General features: G+C 44.0%; 1 protein-coding gene across 1 annotated transcript in view; it reads left to right on the forward strand.

The window, feature by feature from the left end:
• Nucleotides 1–6,688, forward strand: part of HTR1F (5-hydroxytryptamine receptor 1F) — a 108,616-nt gene extending 101,928 nt beyond the window's left edge. Inside the window, exon 3 of the mRNA XM_051778783.1 lies at nt 2,562–6,688. Within this exon, the coding sequence (XP_051634743.1) occupies nt 2,600–3,700 (1,101 nt within the window). The 5' untranslated portion in view covers nt 2,562–2,599 and the 3' untranslated portion in view covers nt 3,701–6,688. The remainder of the gene's footprint in view (nt 1–2,561) is intronic.
• Nucleotides 6,689–18,700: the final 12,012 nt, after the last annotated feature.

Raw genomic sequence — 18,700 nt, forward strand, 5'->3', positions numbered from 1 at the left:
CAGTTGCTTACTGAGGGCAGAAGCCAGTGATGGCAACTGACTGAAATGAGTTCAACTGAGCAAGAGAAAATCCAGAATTAGTTCATCTTGGATGTGATAAAAAGAGAGAGAGAGAGGCAGGAGTCCTTAAATGCTGTCAGCATGTCAACTCCACACATTTGTAAAACAATCCTTTTAGTTAGTGATCACCCAAAAAATTTGCACGGATGTTTCCAACACTAGAGTTTCTAATGGGTTGCCACCAGTTAGAAGATCCCCATCCCGCTTGAACAGGGAAAGCCACCAAATTTTGTGACTGGCAGCACAGCCCACTGAGTCCCCCTTTAACCTCAAAAGGAGGCACTTCCATGGAGGGCAGATCAGTATGGTTACTGCTGTCTCCCTTGGATGGAGCCATACTCTGGTGTTTGCAGCAGCCCATGAGGACCACCCTGGACACCTGCTGGAACGGCAGAGGCTCTTAAGTCTCCACACAGGAGCAGGAGAACATTCTGTCTGGACAGATACCATAAAGAACAGGTTGTGTCCCATGATCAGGAGACCCCAGCATAATTATCCATCTCAGAGTAGTTCACAAAAAACTCGGTCTGAGAGTCTCCAGTGCCCCTGTTGCGCCACGCCAGCAGCCTGAATGAAAGTTGAGCACACCAGCTGATAATCTTAAAGCCACACAGAGGAGCATAATCACTGCACTTGGCAAATAAGCACTTTTCTGTCACTGTGTTCTTATAAAGGGCCTCCAAATCACAGCAGCACTAAGGAAACTTACTTATTCCTACACAGCAGTTTTACAAACCTACCCATGCTATTTTCCTTACTCCACGGTCTCAAACTGAATAATCCTTCAAAAGCCATTAATCAGCTTTCGTTATCTCTAAATTGCTTTTTCTTGCTTGCAATTAAGGACTAATATCCAAAGAGTTGGAAATTTATAAGGTAATTAACCGTAATGAGTAACTGTTTTAAAGTATGATCAACTACTGGATATCAACAGATATCTTGGGTTTTGCCAGTAAACTTTTTTTCCCCATGTGTTTACACAAGCTCGAAAAAGATGATTTGTTTAGCAGAGGTGGAACATTCACCAGGTAATACTGTATCTATACCTATTCTTCCTCTAGAAAGCAACTGACTATAGACAATACCTGCAAACTAGCAATTATTGTGGATTCAGGTTTTAAGGTGACACTGACATGATGAAGGATCTATTTTTACGTGTGTAAAGTATATTTCAAGTTCAGAATAAGGAACACAGAAAGAGCACTCACACTGTAATCAGTTCATGTACAGGACAAGAATCTGCTCAGCATTTGTGAACATCAGCACAAGAAATAACATTTCCTCTCCTTGTGCTTCCATTCAATGAAATGCTGGACAAGCAGTTCTAAAAACTTTTTTGAGTAGGTTAATAGTGTATTAAGCATTGACCAGATTAGAATATCAAACCAAATTAGTGAGCTGGGTCTAAGGTTTTAAACAGTATATGAGATGCCTTTCCAGCCACTCCGGCACAATATCAAAATGCTTTAGTCATGTTAATGAGACCCGTTCTTCCTAAAAAAATTATTCGCTTATTTCACGTGTTTCCATACATGTGGCATCCAAGGCAACACAAGTGCAAGTCACTCACTACACTCCAAAATCTGTCAGAGCAAACCCGCTTAGGGATTCATCAGGTAGATCTCACTCACTGGAGAAACTGCAGGTCAGAACTCACAAGAGGATGAAATCTGATCCTCTTTAGAGTAGAGCTTGTACTCACAGTAAATGTGGAAACTCCTAATTCAGCTGCTGTCCAGAGAGTGCTCAGAAACTCTTCTTGGTAAGAAAGTAGGGTGCTCATCCCCAGAACATAGTCAAGAACTTATTTCATCACTATTTCCCTGTTTTTTTCTTCCAGCAGAGCCATAAGAGGCTCTAGGCTGTTTCCATAGTGAGAGTAGTTAGCAGAACAACTGGCACCCAAGTATTTTGCAGTTTTCTTCAGCAGCAGCCACAGAATAGCAAAACTTGAGGAAAAGTAAAGATGTTCTCAAGACTAACCTATGGATAATATTTCAGTTAGACAATGAGTTAACAGTTTGAAGCTTTAGAATATGTTTAGCTGTTTCATTTTAGAGCTGAGGAAGAGGAAGCTTTAAAATGACACTTTCGACCTGCAATTTTTTTTTCTTCTATTCATACTGCAACGTTTCACATTTCTGTTTTCTCTTGAAAACTATGACCCAGTTTAGAAAGCCCATGCTTATCTATACATAAGGAATGACTCACGTACTGATGGGGGGAAAAAGAAGTTTACACAGAGAAAATAAGCATTATGCCTGCTGGATTAATGTTTTTGACAGTTGTTACATTGCTTAGTGGAGTGAACAGTACAAGCCTAAAAGCAGAGCATCCCACATAGTGCTAGCCAGGAAAATCTGTTTGGAGACAGAATAATTTCTAATGATAAGTCTGAAATTCTTGTAAGGTTGGGGGCCAACAGTCTTTTAAGATGAAAAAATTCAAGAGATCTTGCAGATTAAGGATGCACTTTCTGAATGTTTTTACTTTTCCAACAGGTAACAGCTACGGGTAAAGATCACCTTTAAAAGGGAACATGGATTTAATAAACTCAACTGATCAAAACAGTACATCAGAACCGTTCAAATGGGTGACATCCAAGATTCTCATTTCCATTACCCTGTCTGTGCTTGCTCTGATGACAACGGCCATCAATTCTCTGGTGATGACTGCAATAATTGTGACAAGGAAGCTCCACCACCCGGCCAACTATCTAATCTGCTCTCTTGCAGTGACAGATTTCCTCGTGGCAGTCCTGGTGATGCCCTTCAGCATTGTCTACATTGTAAAGGAGACCTGGATCATGGGGCAGGTGGTGTGTGACATTTGGCTGAGCGTGGACATCACGTGCTGCACGTGTTCCATCCTGCATCTCTCTGCCATTGCTCTGGACCGGTACAGAGCGATCACGGATGCCGTGGAATACGCACGGAAAAGGACACCTAAGCACGCTGCCATCATGATAGCAGTGGTGTGGATCATATCCATCTTTATCTCCATGCCGCCCTTGTTTTGGCGGCACCAGACGGCCAGCAGGGACGACGAGTGCATCATCAAGCACGACCACATCGTCTCCACCATTTACTCCACGTTTGGCGCCTTCTATATCCCTCTGGCCTTGATTCTGATCCTCTATTACAAGATATACAAGGCGGCAAAGACATTTCACAGGAGGAGCGTCAGCCGGATCGTGAGGGAGGAGGGGGTGAACGGACAAGTCCTTTTGGACGCGGGTGAAAGAAGCACCAAATCAGCTTCAATGCCCAGCACGGCAGAGAAGACATCAGATCCCCTAGTGAACTCTGATAAAATCAACGTCACCCTGCGAAGCCCCAGGTCCGAATCTAAGCATGAGAAGTCCTGGAAAAAACAGAGAATCTCTAGCACAAGGGAGCGAAAGGCAGCAACTACGCTGGGTCTGATCCTGGGGGCGTTTGTGATCTGTTGGCTCCCTTTTTTTGTAAAAGAAGTAGTTGTTAATACCTGTGAAAGATGTCACATCTCAGAAGACATGTCTAATTTCCTAGCATGGCTGGGATATATAAATTCCCTTATTAACCCTTTAATCTACACAATCTTTAATGAAGATTTCAAGAAAGCCTTCCAGAAGCTTGTGCGGTGTAGGCAATACTTTTAAGAGCTTTTGTTCGTATAAGAAGAACATACTCATTGTTTTTTAACCTGTAAAAATTTATATAACTGAGATGATGGTTGTTGTATTTAAGGAAAAGCACCAAGACTCTGCATTTACATTATGACTTCTTTTGTATAAGTAGTATTGGGAGCATAAATTGCCCAAGTTTTAAAAGAGATGGATCATCTGGGATCAGTTTTGCTCTAGAAAAGAGGTAGCATATTGTGGCTCTGATCCAGCTGGGATTTGCACAGCTGCCTAACTTGAAGCATAAGGTATTACCTTAAATATGAAGGAAACACACTCTTGAAGTAGACAAATTTTTTTTAAAAGTAACCCTCAAGCATCAATGAAATTTTAGGTAAAAATAACACACAGCTTTTAAATCCTACTAATATAGGATAGAAAATACACCATGGAATCACAACATGATTTTATCAGTATGTCACAGGCCTGCAGCATAGAGCCAAGCCATTCCCAGCAAAGGGTAGTAGCTTTAAATATATCTAGCATCATCCTCTGTTGATTAGCTGAGTGCAGCTGCAGCCCTGCCTTCTCCCATAGATGAAGGTCTTCCCCGTGTTATGCCCCCACAGCACCCCAGCAGCAGGCAGTGTGCTTCCATGGGTTGCCAGGTTCACAGCAAGCCAGTGTTGTGAGCCCTCTGCCACTGCACACCCCCAGCAGACACGGGCAGAGCCCCAGGGGAAACAGCCAAATACCTGGGGCACCTCCAGTGAGCTGGGTGCACATCGTGCCTAGTGCTCTGAGACGCCACTTCCATGGGAACTGGGGAGAAAAAAAAGCTCATAAAGAGCAGCTGGTCCTCCTTATGGAGACATTAGAAGGGAGAGAAGCATGAGACACTTCTTTCTTCATGTCCTCATCCCTACCTCACACACCCGGCCAAGCGCAGAACCTGTGACTTGCAGCACCAAACCCAAACACACCACTCGTTCCAGGGCCCTCAGAGCGCTGCTGCTGCTGCTGGAGGGTGGCTTCTTTACCTGGTGGAGAACTGGGGCTGACAGCTCTGGCACAGCAAGTTCAGCCTTCCATCCTCAGAGGCTGAGTGTGCCCCAAGTCTTTCCTTGACTGCCTCAAGCACCAGGGCTGTGCACCCTCTTCCCAAGCATGTGAGAAAGCACCAAGGCTCTCTGGAAAAGGCTGTGCATCAACTTCTGCAGCCAGGGCAGATGGAGTGGCCTCAGTATGCAGGGCATACCTGGGCAGAGGATCCTGTGGGACACACACTGGCAGGCAGCTCTAAACTCCTCTTTCCCCCAGAGCATCTAGTCCATATCCCCAGTCCCAGAATAGCTAAAAGGGCCTTGTAGGCACAGCCCTGGCCAGCTGTGCAGGCAACATCAATGAATACATCCCTTCTAAGGCCTCAAAGATGGCACCTTGGCCAATTCTGCTTGGCATGCTCTAGATGCCAAGCCACAGTGCAGGTTTGCTGACAGCTAGGGGTACTAACAGAGCAGGGGGCATTTGCCCCTGCGTGCAGTTGAGTCACTAAGAGCCACACCAGAAGCCAGGGACAGGTTTTGCACTTTTCAGGGCAAGCACATTCAGGCTCTGTCACTGAGAGCTCGGCTTCAAATTCATTGCCAGGCATTCAGTGCTGCCTCACAGGAACAGGGACCTGAGGCTCCTTACATGAACTGCAAACCTGGCTGTCAGCAGCAGCAATGTCCTACTACAATTTGGCACCTAGGCCAGCAGCTTAGGAACATCACAAAGAAACTGAGACATGAGACTACTATGCTCACCCTTAGTTTGGGAAAGGTGTTACTGGTCTTTGCAGTTGTTCTTCCAGGAGACTTTCAGTGGTTTGCATTAAACAAGAAAACCCAGACACCAGAAAAAAAAAAAAAAAAAAGGCCATCACTGTTGTTTCTCTCTCCCCCTCTCCCTCCCTTGTATTACAAAGTCTGGAGTTCAATAATTTTTGTATTTTGCTCGCTGGCTACCAGCTGACACAACAACTGTCAGAAGAGTTTCTTGCAAGATGACGAGGTTCGAAACTTGAGATATTGAACTAATTTGTTTCTGTCACTTGCAATTTACTGTATTCTACTTTCACATCAGGGTCCAAATGAAATGCTATTCAGAACTACTAGAAATGGTGCATTTGCTTTAGCTTTGGTTTTAACACAGTCAGGAATCTAATGGAAAGCTCATTTGTCATATTATGTAGCTCTAGCACAGCAGTGGCACAGCTAAATTTGGAGGATACTAGGATGCTACAGAATGGAATTGGCTCCTGCTCAGTGCAAGCTTAGTGCACTTCACTACCATTGCAGCCAGAGTACAGCCCCTGTGACCTCGGCAATGGCTGCATTATGCTGAAAGAAAAGAAATTGCTTTAAACATCAGCTGTGCTCTGCTCTGTCTCCAGAAAGAGCCATGAAATCTAGCTTTCTAAAAGGATTAGCAGATTAGCAGGAGGCAGCAAAGAAAACCCCACTGAAACATTTAATATTGAAGATCTGTTTCCCATGCTTCCTGAGTACTGACTCGTAATATTTTTTATCGGGAGGCATCTATTCCTCTCCCCTGCTTCTCCCTTTGTGACTGCTGGAGTATGGAGTATATTGTTTATCCTCTCACACATAAGATGTTTGACAATATCTTGTGGAATCAAATTGGAAGAAAAAATACGGGGCTGCTTTTTAGGAGAAGGGATACTTAAAATACTCATTTAAATAATAATGGATAAAACTCAAAGAATGGAACCATATGTAGATAAACAGAAAATAGCTGTCATTTATGCACTGTTAACAGTATTATACTCTGAACCTAATTAAGATGCTGAACATTTCTCAAGATGCAGGGTGGTTTCTTTTGTATGGTTTTCACTGAGCTGTACCTGCTCACCCTTCAACGCCCAGTGGTGGAAGAGGCAACTACAAGAAATCCAATGAAACGAGTGGGCAGTTACTTTATTAAAAGCACTTGCGGACCATCATTTCTTGGTGTCTGACTGCGGCTCATCACTCACTCCCTGACAGAATCCACTGTGCCAAACACTTTCTCACACACCACCACACAGTATCATTTCACCTCTAGCATTTACCCATGCACGTGATGTGTTCAGAAAAAAAACCACAAGTTCCTCTTTCAAAGTACATAAAGGTTAAGATTTCTGCAAGACACTGCTTCCCCTGCCTATGAAGTAAACAGGCATCCCCTGGACCTTAGCACAAGATTCAAGGAGCAAGGTTTTGTGCACTGGAGCTAAGATTTTTTTTTGTGCCCTAGGAGAGTTCAGTCTCAGCAAACAGAAAAAAATATGTCTGGTTTCCTGTCTCTATCAGGAGACTCTGCGTGTGTTTTTTGGGGAAAGGGTTTACATCTCCCCCAGAGTTTGCACAAAGCTTCCTGGATCCCTGTCCCTGCTGCAGCTGCCCTCCCCATTGCTGTTTGCTGCCCACACATCCACCTATCACTTTAGATTTTTTCCAACCCCCGGAGAACTGGATTTGAAGCAGCTGACCCACTCCCACTTCAGCTTTCAGGCAGAATGATTCCTGAAGCGGCTGTGAACACGATACCCCGTTCAGGTGGATCGTTTTTGCTAACAACAAGCAGTTAGATATACCTCATTATCCTGTCCTCATTTCTACACCTTCCCTCCCTGCCAGATGCTTTATTGGTGTCCTTCCCTCCTGAGGATGGCATATCCCTACAAAGAGCTTGGGGATACAAAAATACATTGTTTTAGTGATGCAGTCGCACTTGTTAACGCATGACTGTACCACCCAGGAACACCCACCTCATCCAAATGCGCTTTTGGCAGTCACTGTCTTCAGCTGGTGCCTAATTGTTCTTGATGCTAGGGAGGTACACAGAAATAGCTCTGTGCCAAACTATTTTCTCCAGTAGTTACAAACTCAGCACATTATTTCTAGGCAAGTACACATTACTACTTGGCCTTTCCCATTTCAGATTCCCTTGCAGAAGGGAAACAGAAAAATCACCACTGCAGCCACTGCAAGAAAGGGCTTTTTTGAACCTCTGCACACTAAATCACTAATCACTGCAGGAAAGTGAAAGGAAACCCTTGTAGCAGCCCTGTGAAGATTAAGCATAAACATAACACTTGTCTCACCTAGAAACAAGAACTACAACTCTCCAGCACCCAAGTGAGCAGCAAATGGCATCTGCTGGTGGGTCTTGTATTCCTCCTGCAAAAAGTGCTGCTGCAGTACAGGGGCAGTACCAACAGAAGCTGATCTGCTAAAAATTACCAATTTTTATTACCAAAATTACCAAAAATTCCTGATACCTCTTTAAGTAAGAACTCTGCCACCAGGAAAATTTCACAGGGGAATATTTGTATGACTGTGTTTTATTAGTCAAACTACGTTAGTACAACTATGTATTAAAAATCCTGGTTGGGGCAGTGTCAAAGTCAAAGATGCTGCTCATCAGATGCTATTACTTTTTGTCCACTAGTAGCTCAAATCAATTGTATCCACACTTATTTATAATATAGTGGTATAACACATATCATATATATGATACAGGCATACATTTATTTAAAATATAGTTTTGAAGGTATTCATTGCTACATATTAGATGGGTGGCACTGATAAAATAAGCCTCTCTTTCAATTCTAAAGCAAGATAGCCTCCCACACGTGCATGATATTTCCCCTCACTAAATTAAACCTCTTCCTGTTCTTCCTGTACATTCATTGATTTGAAACTCTGAGAAGTATTTTACGGTTTGGGTTTAAAGATGAGAAACATGTTTAACACCACAAAAAGCACTACCTGCTAAGATAATGCTAGTAGAGTGATTAATCTTCTCACTTTCAGTTTAGATCATGACTGGTAGCAGACATCTAATGCAATAGCTAGCTCTGTGCTGGCAGCACTCCAGGATGCAAAAGCTGTGGCTAATTTGTATGACAGCAAGCGTCTGCTAAGCAACTCACTCTTGGCTAAGCCTGGTTTCCCATATTTCACAGTACAAAGCTGCATAAAATAGTCCACAGCCATGAAATAAGAAATCAGCCAGTTTGCACTCCAGTCGTTCCTAGGCTGGCAGTCACTAGAAGGCAGTTGCTCCCCAAACACACACCAAAAATCAGCAGGAGCAAAGCTGTGCCTTTATCCACAGCAAAAATAGCCAAAACCTTGCACATCCATCTATTAGTTTGGAGGTAGCCAGGAGGCAGCCTGAACTGGCTGATGACCAGGTGGGCTCAAGGCAGAGCAGCAGCGCTCCCCCAGAGGATGCAAAAAAAGAGATCCCTTCAAAGAGAATGCCACCAGCACCAAATTTAGTCAGTACTAACAAAACAAGGGGCAGCTCAGCATCTGGCCCCTCTTCCCTGCCAAGGGGAGTTTAAACAGATATTCATGTTCCCTTTGTATCAGCTCCTGCGGCTTACTGTCTATCCTAACTGAGATGGGTTCTTTCAGTGCTTCTAGAATATTTAGCAACTACCTCAACAGTTCTATGCTGGTCAGTAAAGGGCTTGCATTCCCTGTCTTCATAAAGTTAATCTCTTGAAGCTTGAGGGGATCAATCAGCTTGGGTATATGGAATTTAAGATGATAAAAATTCAGGTTAAGGGTTTTCATGTTGTGGATTTTTCTTCCATATCTACTCTGACAGCCAGCAAACTGCTGTTGTTTTGAACCCAAAACAGTGTTCCAAGAAAGATGTATCTATAACAGGTAAGCATGATTTCATTTTTCACACGCATAAAGGTAAGTTATATTACCATTTGAGTGTTTCTAACCTCATTAGTTGATGGCCTTTTGCATTTTGACAAGTATTTCTCTCTTCTTGTTTTTGAAGTATGGGAGAAATATTAACCAACTAATTATCTGAGGTAGATAGGAGCTCTTATCTCACTTTTACAGTTAGAAAACCAAAACTCCAGGGAAGTAGGCAGCCAACACCTCAGACTGAGGTCCTGGGGTACCATTCAGCATACAAAACAAGAAAACAAAGGGTGTTTTCAAAACTAGTGCAGGAATCACAGAATCACAAAAACATTGAGGTTGGCAGGAACCTCTGGAGTTCATCTTGTCCAATCCCCCTGCTCAAGCAGGGCCACCTAGAGAAGACTGTCCAGGGCCACGTTCAGGTGGCTTTTTAACATCCCCCAGCAAGGACTCCACCAACTCTGAGCAGCCTGTGCCAGCGCTCAGCCACCCTCACAGTAAGAGTGTTCCTCACATTCAGACAGAGCCTCCCATGTTTCAGGCCTTTTGCCTCTTGTCCTGTCACTGGGCTCCACTGAACAGAGCCTACCTACATCTTCTCTGCACCCTCACTTCAGGTATTTATCACAGAGATAAGTTTTGCCTTCTCTTCTTCTGAACAGCGCCAGGTCTCTCAGCCTTCCCTCGCAGAGGTGTTGCTCCATCCCCTTCAACTTCTTAGTGGCCCCTCCCTGGACTCTTTCCAGTATGTCCATGTCTCTCCTGTACCAAAGAGACCAGAATTGTACCCAGCACTCCAGGTGTGGCCTCACCAGTGCTGAGCAGAGAGGAAGGTTCACCTCCCTTGACCTGCTCTTCACACTCCTCCCCGTGCAGGCCAGAACACAAGTGTCCTTCTTTGCCATAAAATCACAGTGTGACTCCTGTTTAGCTTTCTGCCCACAAGTCTGACTCCAGGTTCTTTCTTGCCAAGTTGCTTTTCAGCTTGTTAACCCCCAGCATATACTAGTGCACGGGGCTGTTCCCCCGGGTGCAGGATTTTGAGCATCCCTTTGTTGAACTGCACAAGGAATCATGCACTACAGTTTGAGGGGTGCCAATTAGAGCTGTGGAGCAAGGCAAAATCAGGAAAGGGGGAGGAAGAGGAGAAGAAGGAATGACAAAGACTGAGCAGTTTTCTCCTTATGGAGCCAGGCAGCCTTGAAGTAAACTTGCTTGAACTCGTCACGGCTCAGATCCAACTAACAAAAGTGCCAGTTCACTTCGAAGCTGCCTGGCACCTCCCAGAAGCTGAGAGATGGGGAGGAGGTTGTTTTGCCACCTCCATCCCACACAGGGTCAGTACAGCACTGTATAGCTGAGCACACATGATCCTTCTTGAAGATTAGTGTGACAATACTGGTCAGCACCCAGCATACACAGCCAGTGAGACTGGGGAACTGCAAGTACTGAGATTTTAAAGGCTCTAAGCAGTAGAGAAAAAAAATTGCTAGTATGAAAGGACACCTTTTAAAATCTTATCTATATCCCAATGATGCCCTCTTGCCCTCTCAAAAACCACCTTGAGTACATGGAGTATGAATGGAGATTTTGTCCCGGTTTAGACATGGCAGGGGTATATGCTTAGCTTGCTTTTCACAAATACAAGTTATACAGTCAAACCACAACGTTTCCTGCTTCTCCTTGTTAAATACCCCGATGGATGCCAATCCTCCCCAGCCCCTGCCAGCCTGACCTTTGCCTGCCTCTCCATCTGACTGAAGATGGTGTTAAAGTACTTCTCAACCAATTTACTCCACTGCTCCTCACTTTTGTTAGACTGGAGAAGAATAACAAAAAGCAACTGAAACCCCTCCAAGCTCTAAACCCGCGAACAAGACGTAAAATAGAAATAGAAGGAAGCAGTCTAGATTTAACAGAAAATAAATCTAATCTCTGAACCACCCCTTCTTCTCACCCCGCTCCACACTCTGACTGTTCTCACCCACACCACACTGCACACAGTGAGCAAAGGATCAGAGTTATTTCAGTAGAAAGTTTGACTTATTTCGTGTAACCGGGCAAAAAAAAGCTCTCGTTAAAAGATCCTCCGGGGGAACGAGGAAGGCTACGAAACGATAACCTGCCCTGCGCTCGCTCATCCTTGGCTGCACGAGGAAAACCAAAAGAGGAGTGACGGATTATTAAGGCGCAGAGAGAGAGAAACACAGCACAGATGAAAGGGGTGCCGGGGAGAAGGAGGAAGGAGCGGAGCGGGCTGTCGGCGAGCGCCGCGCTCTCACGGGGCAGAGCATCTTCGCCTCAGCCCCGGGCTGCGGGCGAGCAATCGCGAGTACACAAGCAGCGGGTGGCAAACAGGAGGAACGGGAGGCGATTTTTGGGTTGTTCTCGCCGTCCCAGGCCACACGTGCCGCTGCAGACCCGCTGCGGGGTCGGGGTTTTTGGGGCCGGGCGTTGGGTCGCGGCCGCTCGCCGGGAGCGGAGCCGTTCCCCGGGCGGGCGGGTCCCTCTAGCGGCCTCCGGGAGCTCCGAGCATCACATCGTGTGCCCGGGAACGTCGCCCAAACGCTTCTTGAACTCCGCTAGGCTTGGTGTTGTGACCACTGCCCTGGGGAGCCTGTCCCAGTGCCCAGCCACCATGCAAGTGAAGCACTTTTTCCTAATATCCTACAAAAACCTCCCCATTCCCTTAGGTCCAGTCACTCGCCAAGAGAGAGATCAGTGGCTGTCCCTCTGCTGCTTTTATGAGGAAGCTGTAGACTGCAATGAGGTCTCTCCTCAGTCTCCTCCAGGCTGAACAAACAAAGTTACCTCAGCTGCTCCTCATGTGGCTTCCCCTCTAGACCCTTCATCATCTTCATAAGTTCTCCTTTGGGCACTCTCTAATAGCTTTATATCCTTCTTATTTATATTGTGACACCCAAAACCACACACAGGACTCACATCAGGCTGTACCAGCGCAGAGTGTGACAATCACCTTCCTCAACCAGCCAGTGATTCTGTGGTTGATGCCCCACGGTGCCCGGTGATTTAGAAACTTAGTGAAACAGGTACACCCTGACCCACATATGTGACAGGAAAGTTTCAGTCAGAAGTTGGTTAAGGGGTCATTACTAGGATGATAACCCAAGAGAGGCACCAAGAACATCGCAGGTTGAAGGCTGAGTCAGTGGGAGAAGGGAACAGAGTTGTGGCAAAACTTTCCTTTGGGTTTATGATCAGTTCTGCAGCGTAAGGCTCCTAGGACAAGCAGCCTCCAACAGCAGAGAAGGCTTCCTACAAAGGAGAATGGAACATGACATTTGCTCCCCCTCACGGCTGCTTCAAGATTGAAGTAGTTATGTACCATTTTGTTAGCTGAATGAGACTCCAGGGCATTTCAATTAACGTTGACAAGTCCAGAGAGTTCAGCAACGTTTGTGCGACTTCCCACGCAAAGGTCAGAAAGGACTGTCATTTAAAATGGTGTGCAGTTTGAAAGTGTACATTATTAGGTGGAAAAAAAATTACAAATCACCACAGACCAGGGGAGCCGATGATGCCTGATAGTACAGGCCTCAGTGACAGGTAAAAGTTTCTAGAGAAGATGTTTCTTTCTTGGTGAGTTATTTGGTTTTTTTCAGGATTAAATTCTAAGGAGTCATGAGCAATATTAACCACTAAGGAAACAGCCACTCAACTCTCTGTTTAAAGTAACAACATTAATTATAATAGTTATTTTTGATCTGGACTTGTTTGCAGTTACCAGACTAGAGGTTTTGTTCGCAGTTGCTCTTCACCACCTTTTGCTACTGCATAGTACTGTGTAAAGTGGCCAAAACACCCTTATTTCCAAAAGCTGTAGCCCCTCTCATGCTGCACTGGTGTAAAGGACAAAGCAAGACACAGGGCAGTGGAGAACTGTGCTCCAAAATGACTGGAATGGCTGGAATCTCATTCCAGGAAAGAAAAATTATGTTGAAATGTGAATAGTTCAAGTCTTACTGTCTTCATACATTTTCTGTTAAACTTTACTGGCGGCACATCTGGATTTGGTTGCACACTGGGCAGCAGGTTACAAACCATCCAGGTTCACAGAGCTGTGAGCAAGACAGACACACTTGCAGCATCCCAGGAACTCAAACCCTTGCCTTGCCTCTTTAGTGGACTGCATTTGGAGCACCCAGTTCAGAGCTGACTGTAGCAGTGGAGGTATGATTACAGTTCAGGTGTACTCATCAATAAATATTGTCTAACTGCCTGAAACTCAGACAGCAACAGCTTCAGATGACTGGTCTCAACAGGGAGAGGCAGATGGAGAAGGATGGAAATGAAGAAAGGTTTAGAACGCAGTAACAACATAGAGGCAAGAAGGAGAAAGAGTCAAAATTAGTAGATGTCTTTGCTATGTTCCTGTAACAAGATCACAAATGGACTGAAGAAGTTCCCATATGAGAAGTCCAAGAACTTGCAGGAAGTCACCCAGCCAGCTTTGAAAGAACAAAAAAAAAAAAAAAAAAAGCTATAACAATAAAAACAAAAAAACTTTGGGAGTATCTGAGGTATGATTGGGTTGTAACATCAATGCAAACTCCAAGTACTGAATAGAGAAGCTTTAAAGTCTTAACTGAAACCAGAACAAGCAGAAAGAGAAACACATATAGGCCTGTACACAAGCAGAGAGCAAAAGTGTCACAAATGATCCTTTTCAGACCAGAATATAAGGGATTCATGATGGCAGGTTTTTTCTGAGCAAGGGAAACACTTGGGAGCTGAAAGGACTCTAATTCCCCTGGCATTTTTTCATGCTAAGAAATTGTCTCTCTTGCATTGCCTAACCATTGATTTACATCCAAGTGCTTAAGTTGGTCCCTGTCAGCTGTCCAATTCCATTCCTGTTGTGGAAAAGTGAATGGAACTGTGTATGCAACTCACTTGCAGCTTGATTTTTTTTTTTTAATATAGGCAGCACAGGAACCACTTGAGATGTTTTGCAAAACAGAAAGGAAAGTTATGACAGATTTTCTGATTCTTGTGCTTGTCAACATCTCTTCTTTTTTGCTATCCTATATGCTTGCTTTCACTGTCATAAAGAGGAAAAAAAAAAAGAAAAAGAGAAAAAAAAATCACTAGCCCTAGAGATTTCCTTCCAAGGTTTTTGAATTCTAAGGGAAAAAAGAAACAAAAATTCAAACCAAATATCAAAAATCAATTCACATCTTCAATAAGAATTGTGAGGCCACTTAAGAGTTATGTATCCTGCATTTCCAAGGGAATACACAGTAGCCATATGATCCCATATCATTCCCATCTGCTGTGGAAGATATTGCTATAAAGGAAGTAGGACTCTGGTAATTGCAAGTATTCAGACACCCCGAAGACAAGCTAGTTTTAAATAGTAGAGATCTCACATTTTCAGGTTGTTTAGGGAGCTGTACAAACAGTAACTCTACATTTAGCGTGGTCATAAGGTGGTGCAAACCACATCCTCCCATTCAGTTGCCCAGGAAAGCGTGGGTAGGATTTCTTGCCAGATAGTAGTCTCACAATATTCAACACCTATTGGACACAGAAATACCACAGGGACTGCTTCTGCCTGCAGAAGTTCACCATGTAATAAGCAAAGATGAAGTCCCTGGGTCCCCATCTCGATTTATTTCTCTCTGTCACTGAGTGGCAATTCCAGACAGATGCTCTGGTGTAGGAGGTCTCCTCACTCAAATGGTACCACAGGAAAGTTTAAATGTTGTCATCAACATTGCTGGAGATCACAAAGTGAGCTGTCTTCACTACCATACACAAGGTATCTGTCAAACGCCCTAAGATAAAATGAAGAAAATTAATGACCAAAAACAGATAAGGAAAGGAACTTCCCCAGGCCCTGGTAGAGGATATGAAGACTGATGGTGAGCCAAGCTTGAAGCATAACCAAAAGGAGTGAATTCCACAATCCAGAACCTAGGGAGAACACCCTCTCTCTCTCTCTCTCTGTTCAACTGAGCTGATGTCCCCTCTGCCTGCAACTGCAGAAGGACAATGCAGGAACATGCTGGCCCACAGGGCAGGGAAAGGTCAGCCCACAAATACAGCCAGGGAAGCTGGCAGGCCTGTATCCCTTTAGTATTTCCACTTAAATACAAACATTTCTTGCTGTATAGACTGCTGTCATTAAGCTGCATTAAGGTATGGTCACTTCTGAGCCTTCTGAGGGCCATTTTTATACAAGGAAATCCCCTGCTGACCAATTAGTACAGCTTGCCATTTGCTTGGCATCATGCTGTGGAAACAACACAGAGCAGGTCAGCATGAATACGCTCCAGATGACTCTGGCCTTTGTGGCCAGGCAGAGGCATGATGAGTACCACTTCCCTCAGCAATGCATTTTTTGGTCTGGCTGTACATACATTTAAAGCATTGCTTAGTTACCCAAAATGCAGATACAAAATAATCCTTTACTAATCCAGCAAAAGACCAACATCTCTGCTACCATTTCCTCGTGGTCTTTAGAGGTGTATTTCTATTTCCTCCTCTCATACTGTGTAGCACACATCATGGTAATTTCCTTGCTCTAAACCCATCATCATGATCTTCTCTCCTCTCACATCAGTGCATACAACCCACTTCTTCACAGGTGGCCCACTGCTGTACCCAGAGAGGCTTCACAGACCACAAGGCAGCCAGAATCTGATCCACACCTTCTATTTGCAGAGTTACTGCCCACAAATTTGTGGGTTTTTTTTCCATTTGCACATTTGCGAGTGAGCAAAGTCAAAAGAGCAAAGTCGAGCACCTAGAGTTTTTCTGAGCACAAACCAGTGAAGTGCAGAAATACAAATATTACCTTTCTCTAAAAGGCTAAAGAGTGCTCCCAAGCAAACAGGGATTTAAAAAAAAAAAAAAAAAAAAAAAACTAGGAATAAACCAGACAATCATCTGAGTGACAGCACAAACATGGGTCAAGCAGAGCCACAGATATGACAGCTGTCCCTTACCATATTATCACAGTCAGCAGCTTTCTGATCCAGATACAGCCACCACTGGATTTGAGGAGGGACACCTCATCCTTCAGCATCTTTACTGTGTCCATCTATCCCCTCCATCCCCAAGGAAGAGGCACAAAAAAAAAAAACCTATGGGACTCATCTTGAATGTCTGCCTGGCATCAAGACAGATTAATTAGTTTCCATCTCTGCCCAAGCACCTTTGATAGGAATTTGTTTTAGCTAGTGATGAGATTGATAATTAAAATTTCCTAAGACTTTGCACTAAAAGACTTTGATGGCTTTACTTCTGGAATCTTTTCACTGCTCAGACTGACCCTTTTCTGCTTCAGGCAGAGACCACAGGCCATGTGGGTGCCTGGGCAAACACATAAGCCTGTTCTAGCCCACCTTGCCAGGTACTGAAAGCAAAATTGGACCACAATTCTCCCATTGTTAAAAACAAAACAAAAAAAAAACCCCAAACCCCAAACCAAACAAACAAAAAAGAAAACAACCCAAACCAAAAAAACCCACCTCCAAATGTTTGTTTCTCTGTTGTGATTCTTACACACACACCTGTTTTCTACTTACAGAGTGAGCATGTCTCCAAACACCAACCTCAGCGGATCTCCCAAACTACAGGGATGTGATGAGGGCTTTAGAGCAGAGCACTGTTCTCACCACAGCTGTTCTGCTCACACTAACCCTAGAGAGCTCACTGCTCAGCGTTTAAAGGTGTTTGGCAAAGCCAGCTGTGCTATTGAACAGCTGTTGGCAATTCTCTTTTTCTCCCTGAGCTCCTTGATCCTTAAGGCAGGTCTTTTTGCAGGGCAACCATGTTTCCCCATCCTTGGAGGGTCCATTTCAAGAGAATCTACCCTTAATTCCAGAGCTGTAGGGCTGTTGTTTGCTTTAGAAGACAAGTCCCCAACACCTTTACATCTTTAACATAAAGAAATTCCCAGCTTCATTTAAAAGTAGACCTTGAGCTTCTTGGTCCATTCTTCATCATTTAGTCCCTTTCAGCTGTGCATGATTTTCCCTTTTTAAACTAAGAATATCTGTCACAGACCCGTGTTCCAGGTCAGATATCAAGTAAATCAACCTCACTTGCTCCCTCAATGCTTTTTTCTGCAACTATCTCCTCTAAGATTTTAATGTTAGTCACAGAAACAAAATTTTAAGTCATATCCCACTCTGGTTCATTGACTGTGGAGTTAAACAGATCTTCTGTTTAAACACCCATGGTATGTGATTGCTAATGGTGTTCAGTCTCAATGACTAAGAAAATTTCCTGTGATACAAATCTCTGGAGTATTTCTCTCTCTAACAGCATTCAATAATTCTTTATTCATATCTAAATTCAACTCCCCAGACTATCCCAGAAGGGCCTCCTTTGACATCTTTCTCTGGAACAATTTTGATCAAAACTAATCTGCGTTATCCACATTATCACATTTTTTTTCTTAACACCTTTAAAATATGTTTCTACTCCTCCAGTATCTTTAAATTGTTATTCTACCATTGCTGTGCAGCACATTTTCAACATGATTGCTCTTGTCATGTAATAATCACTGCTGCTCCACCTCAGTGCAGTCACTGTCATATTCAGTTCCGTGCTCTGCACGTCACCTTCAATTCACTTGCTTGGTATGAACACATGGGCATGTCTGTTGTCCCCTATTGATCACATACTTTCAAGCCATATCAGAGTAAATAATCTGACTCTTGATAATGCCCACTTGACCACAGTTGGCAGTAGTATTGCTCCCTTTTTGCCCTCCTCCTTTTCTTCTAAAAATGGCTGTAAGGATTTCGCTACTCTCCCAAAGCATTTTACTCATTTCTTAGTTTAAATCTCATAAGCTTGTTAAATATGATCCTAGGAAGCTCTGTCTTCAGCACTATCCACCCTCAGATGAGTCCACTTTGCATGGCTTTTCCTTCTAACCACAATCCTTGTACTGACTGTACTGATCTGCAATAACTTTTCTGTCTTTGACACTTCCTTTCAAAGACTGGAAGTATTTCACCAAGCTCACCTGAACATAGTCTTTCTTGAATACCACTTTCACAGTTATTTTTGTATCACTTCAAGCACTGATACTTGTCTTAACAGTGAAAAATCCACTGCTGATCCTTTCTGTGACCTTCAGGATCTTTTTCAGCCTCGACACCCTGTCCCAAGTCCTTCCTCAGGGATGCAATCCATGATCCTCCCACTCACTAGTACAACCTAACTAATTTTTCCTCAACCAGCATTGTTCACATTCCTAGATGTGCTCTTTTGGGGGCAGGTGAGGTCTTCTCCCTACCCTCCTTCACCCTGGGCACATGCTGTTACAGCTTCT

The sequence above is a fragment of the Manacus candei genome, unplaced genomic scaffold (assembly GCF_025592945.1).
Source record: "Manacus candei isolate 608988 ecotype Guabito, Panama unplaced genomic scaffold, ASM2559294v1 h1tg000014l, whole genome shotgun sequence".
NCBI classification, from domain to species: domain Eukaryota; kingdom Metazoa; phylum Chordata; class Aves; order Passeriformes; family Pipridae; genus Manacus; species Manacus candei.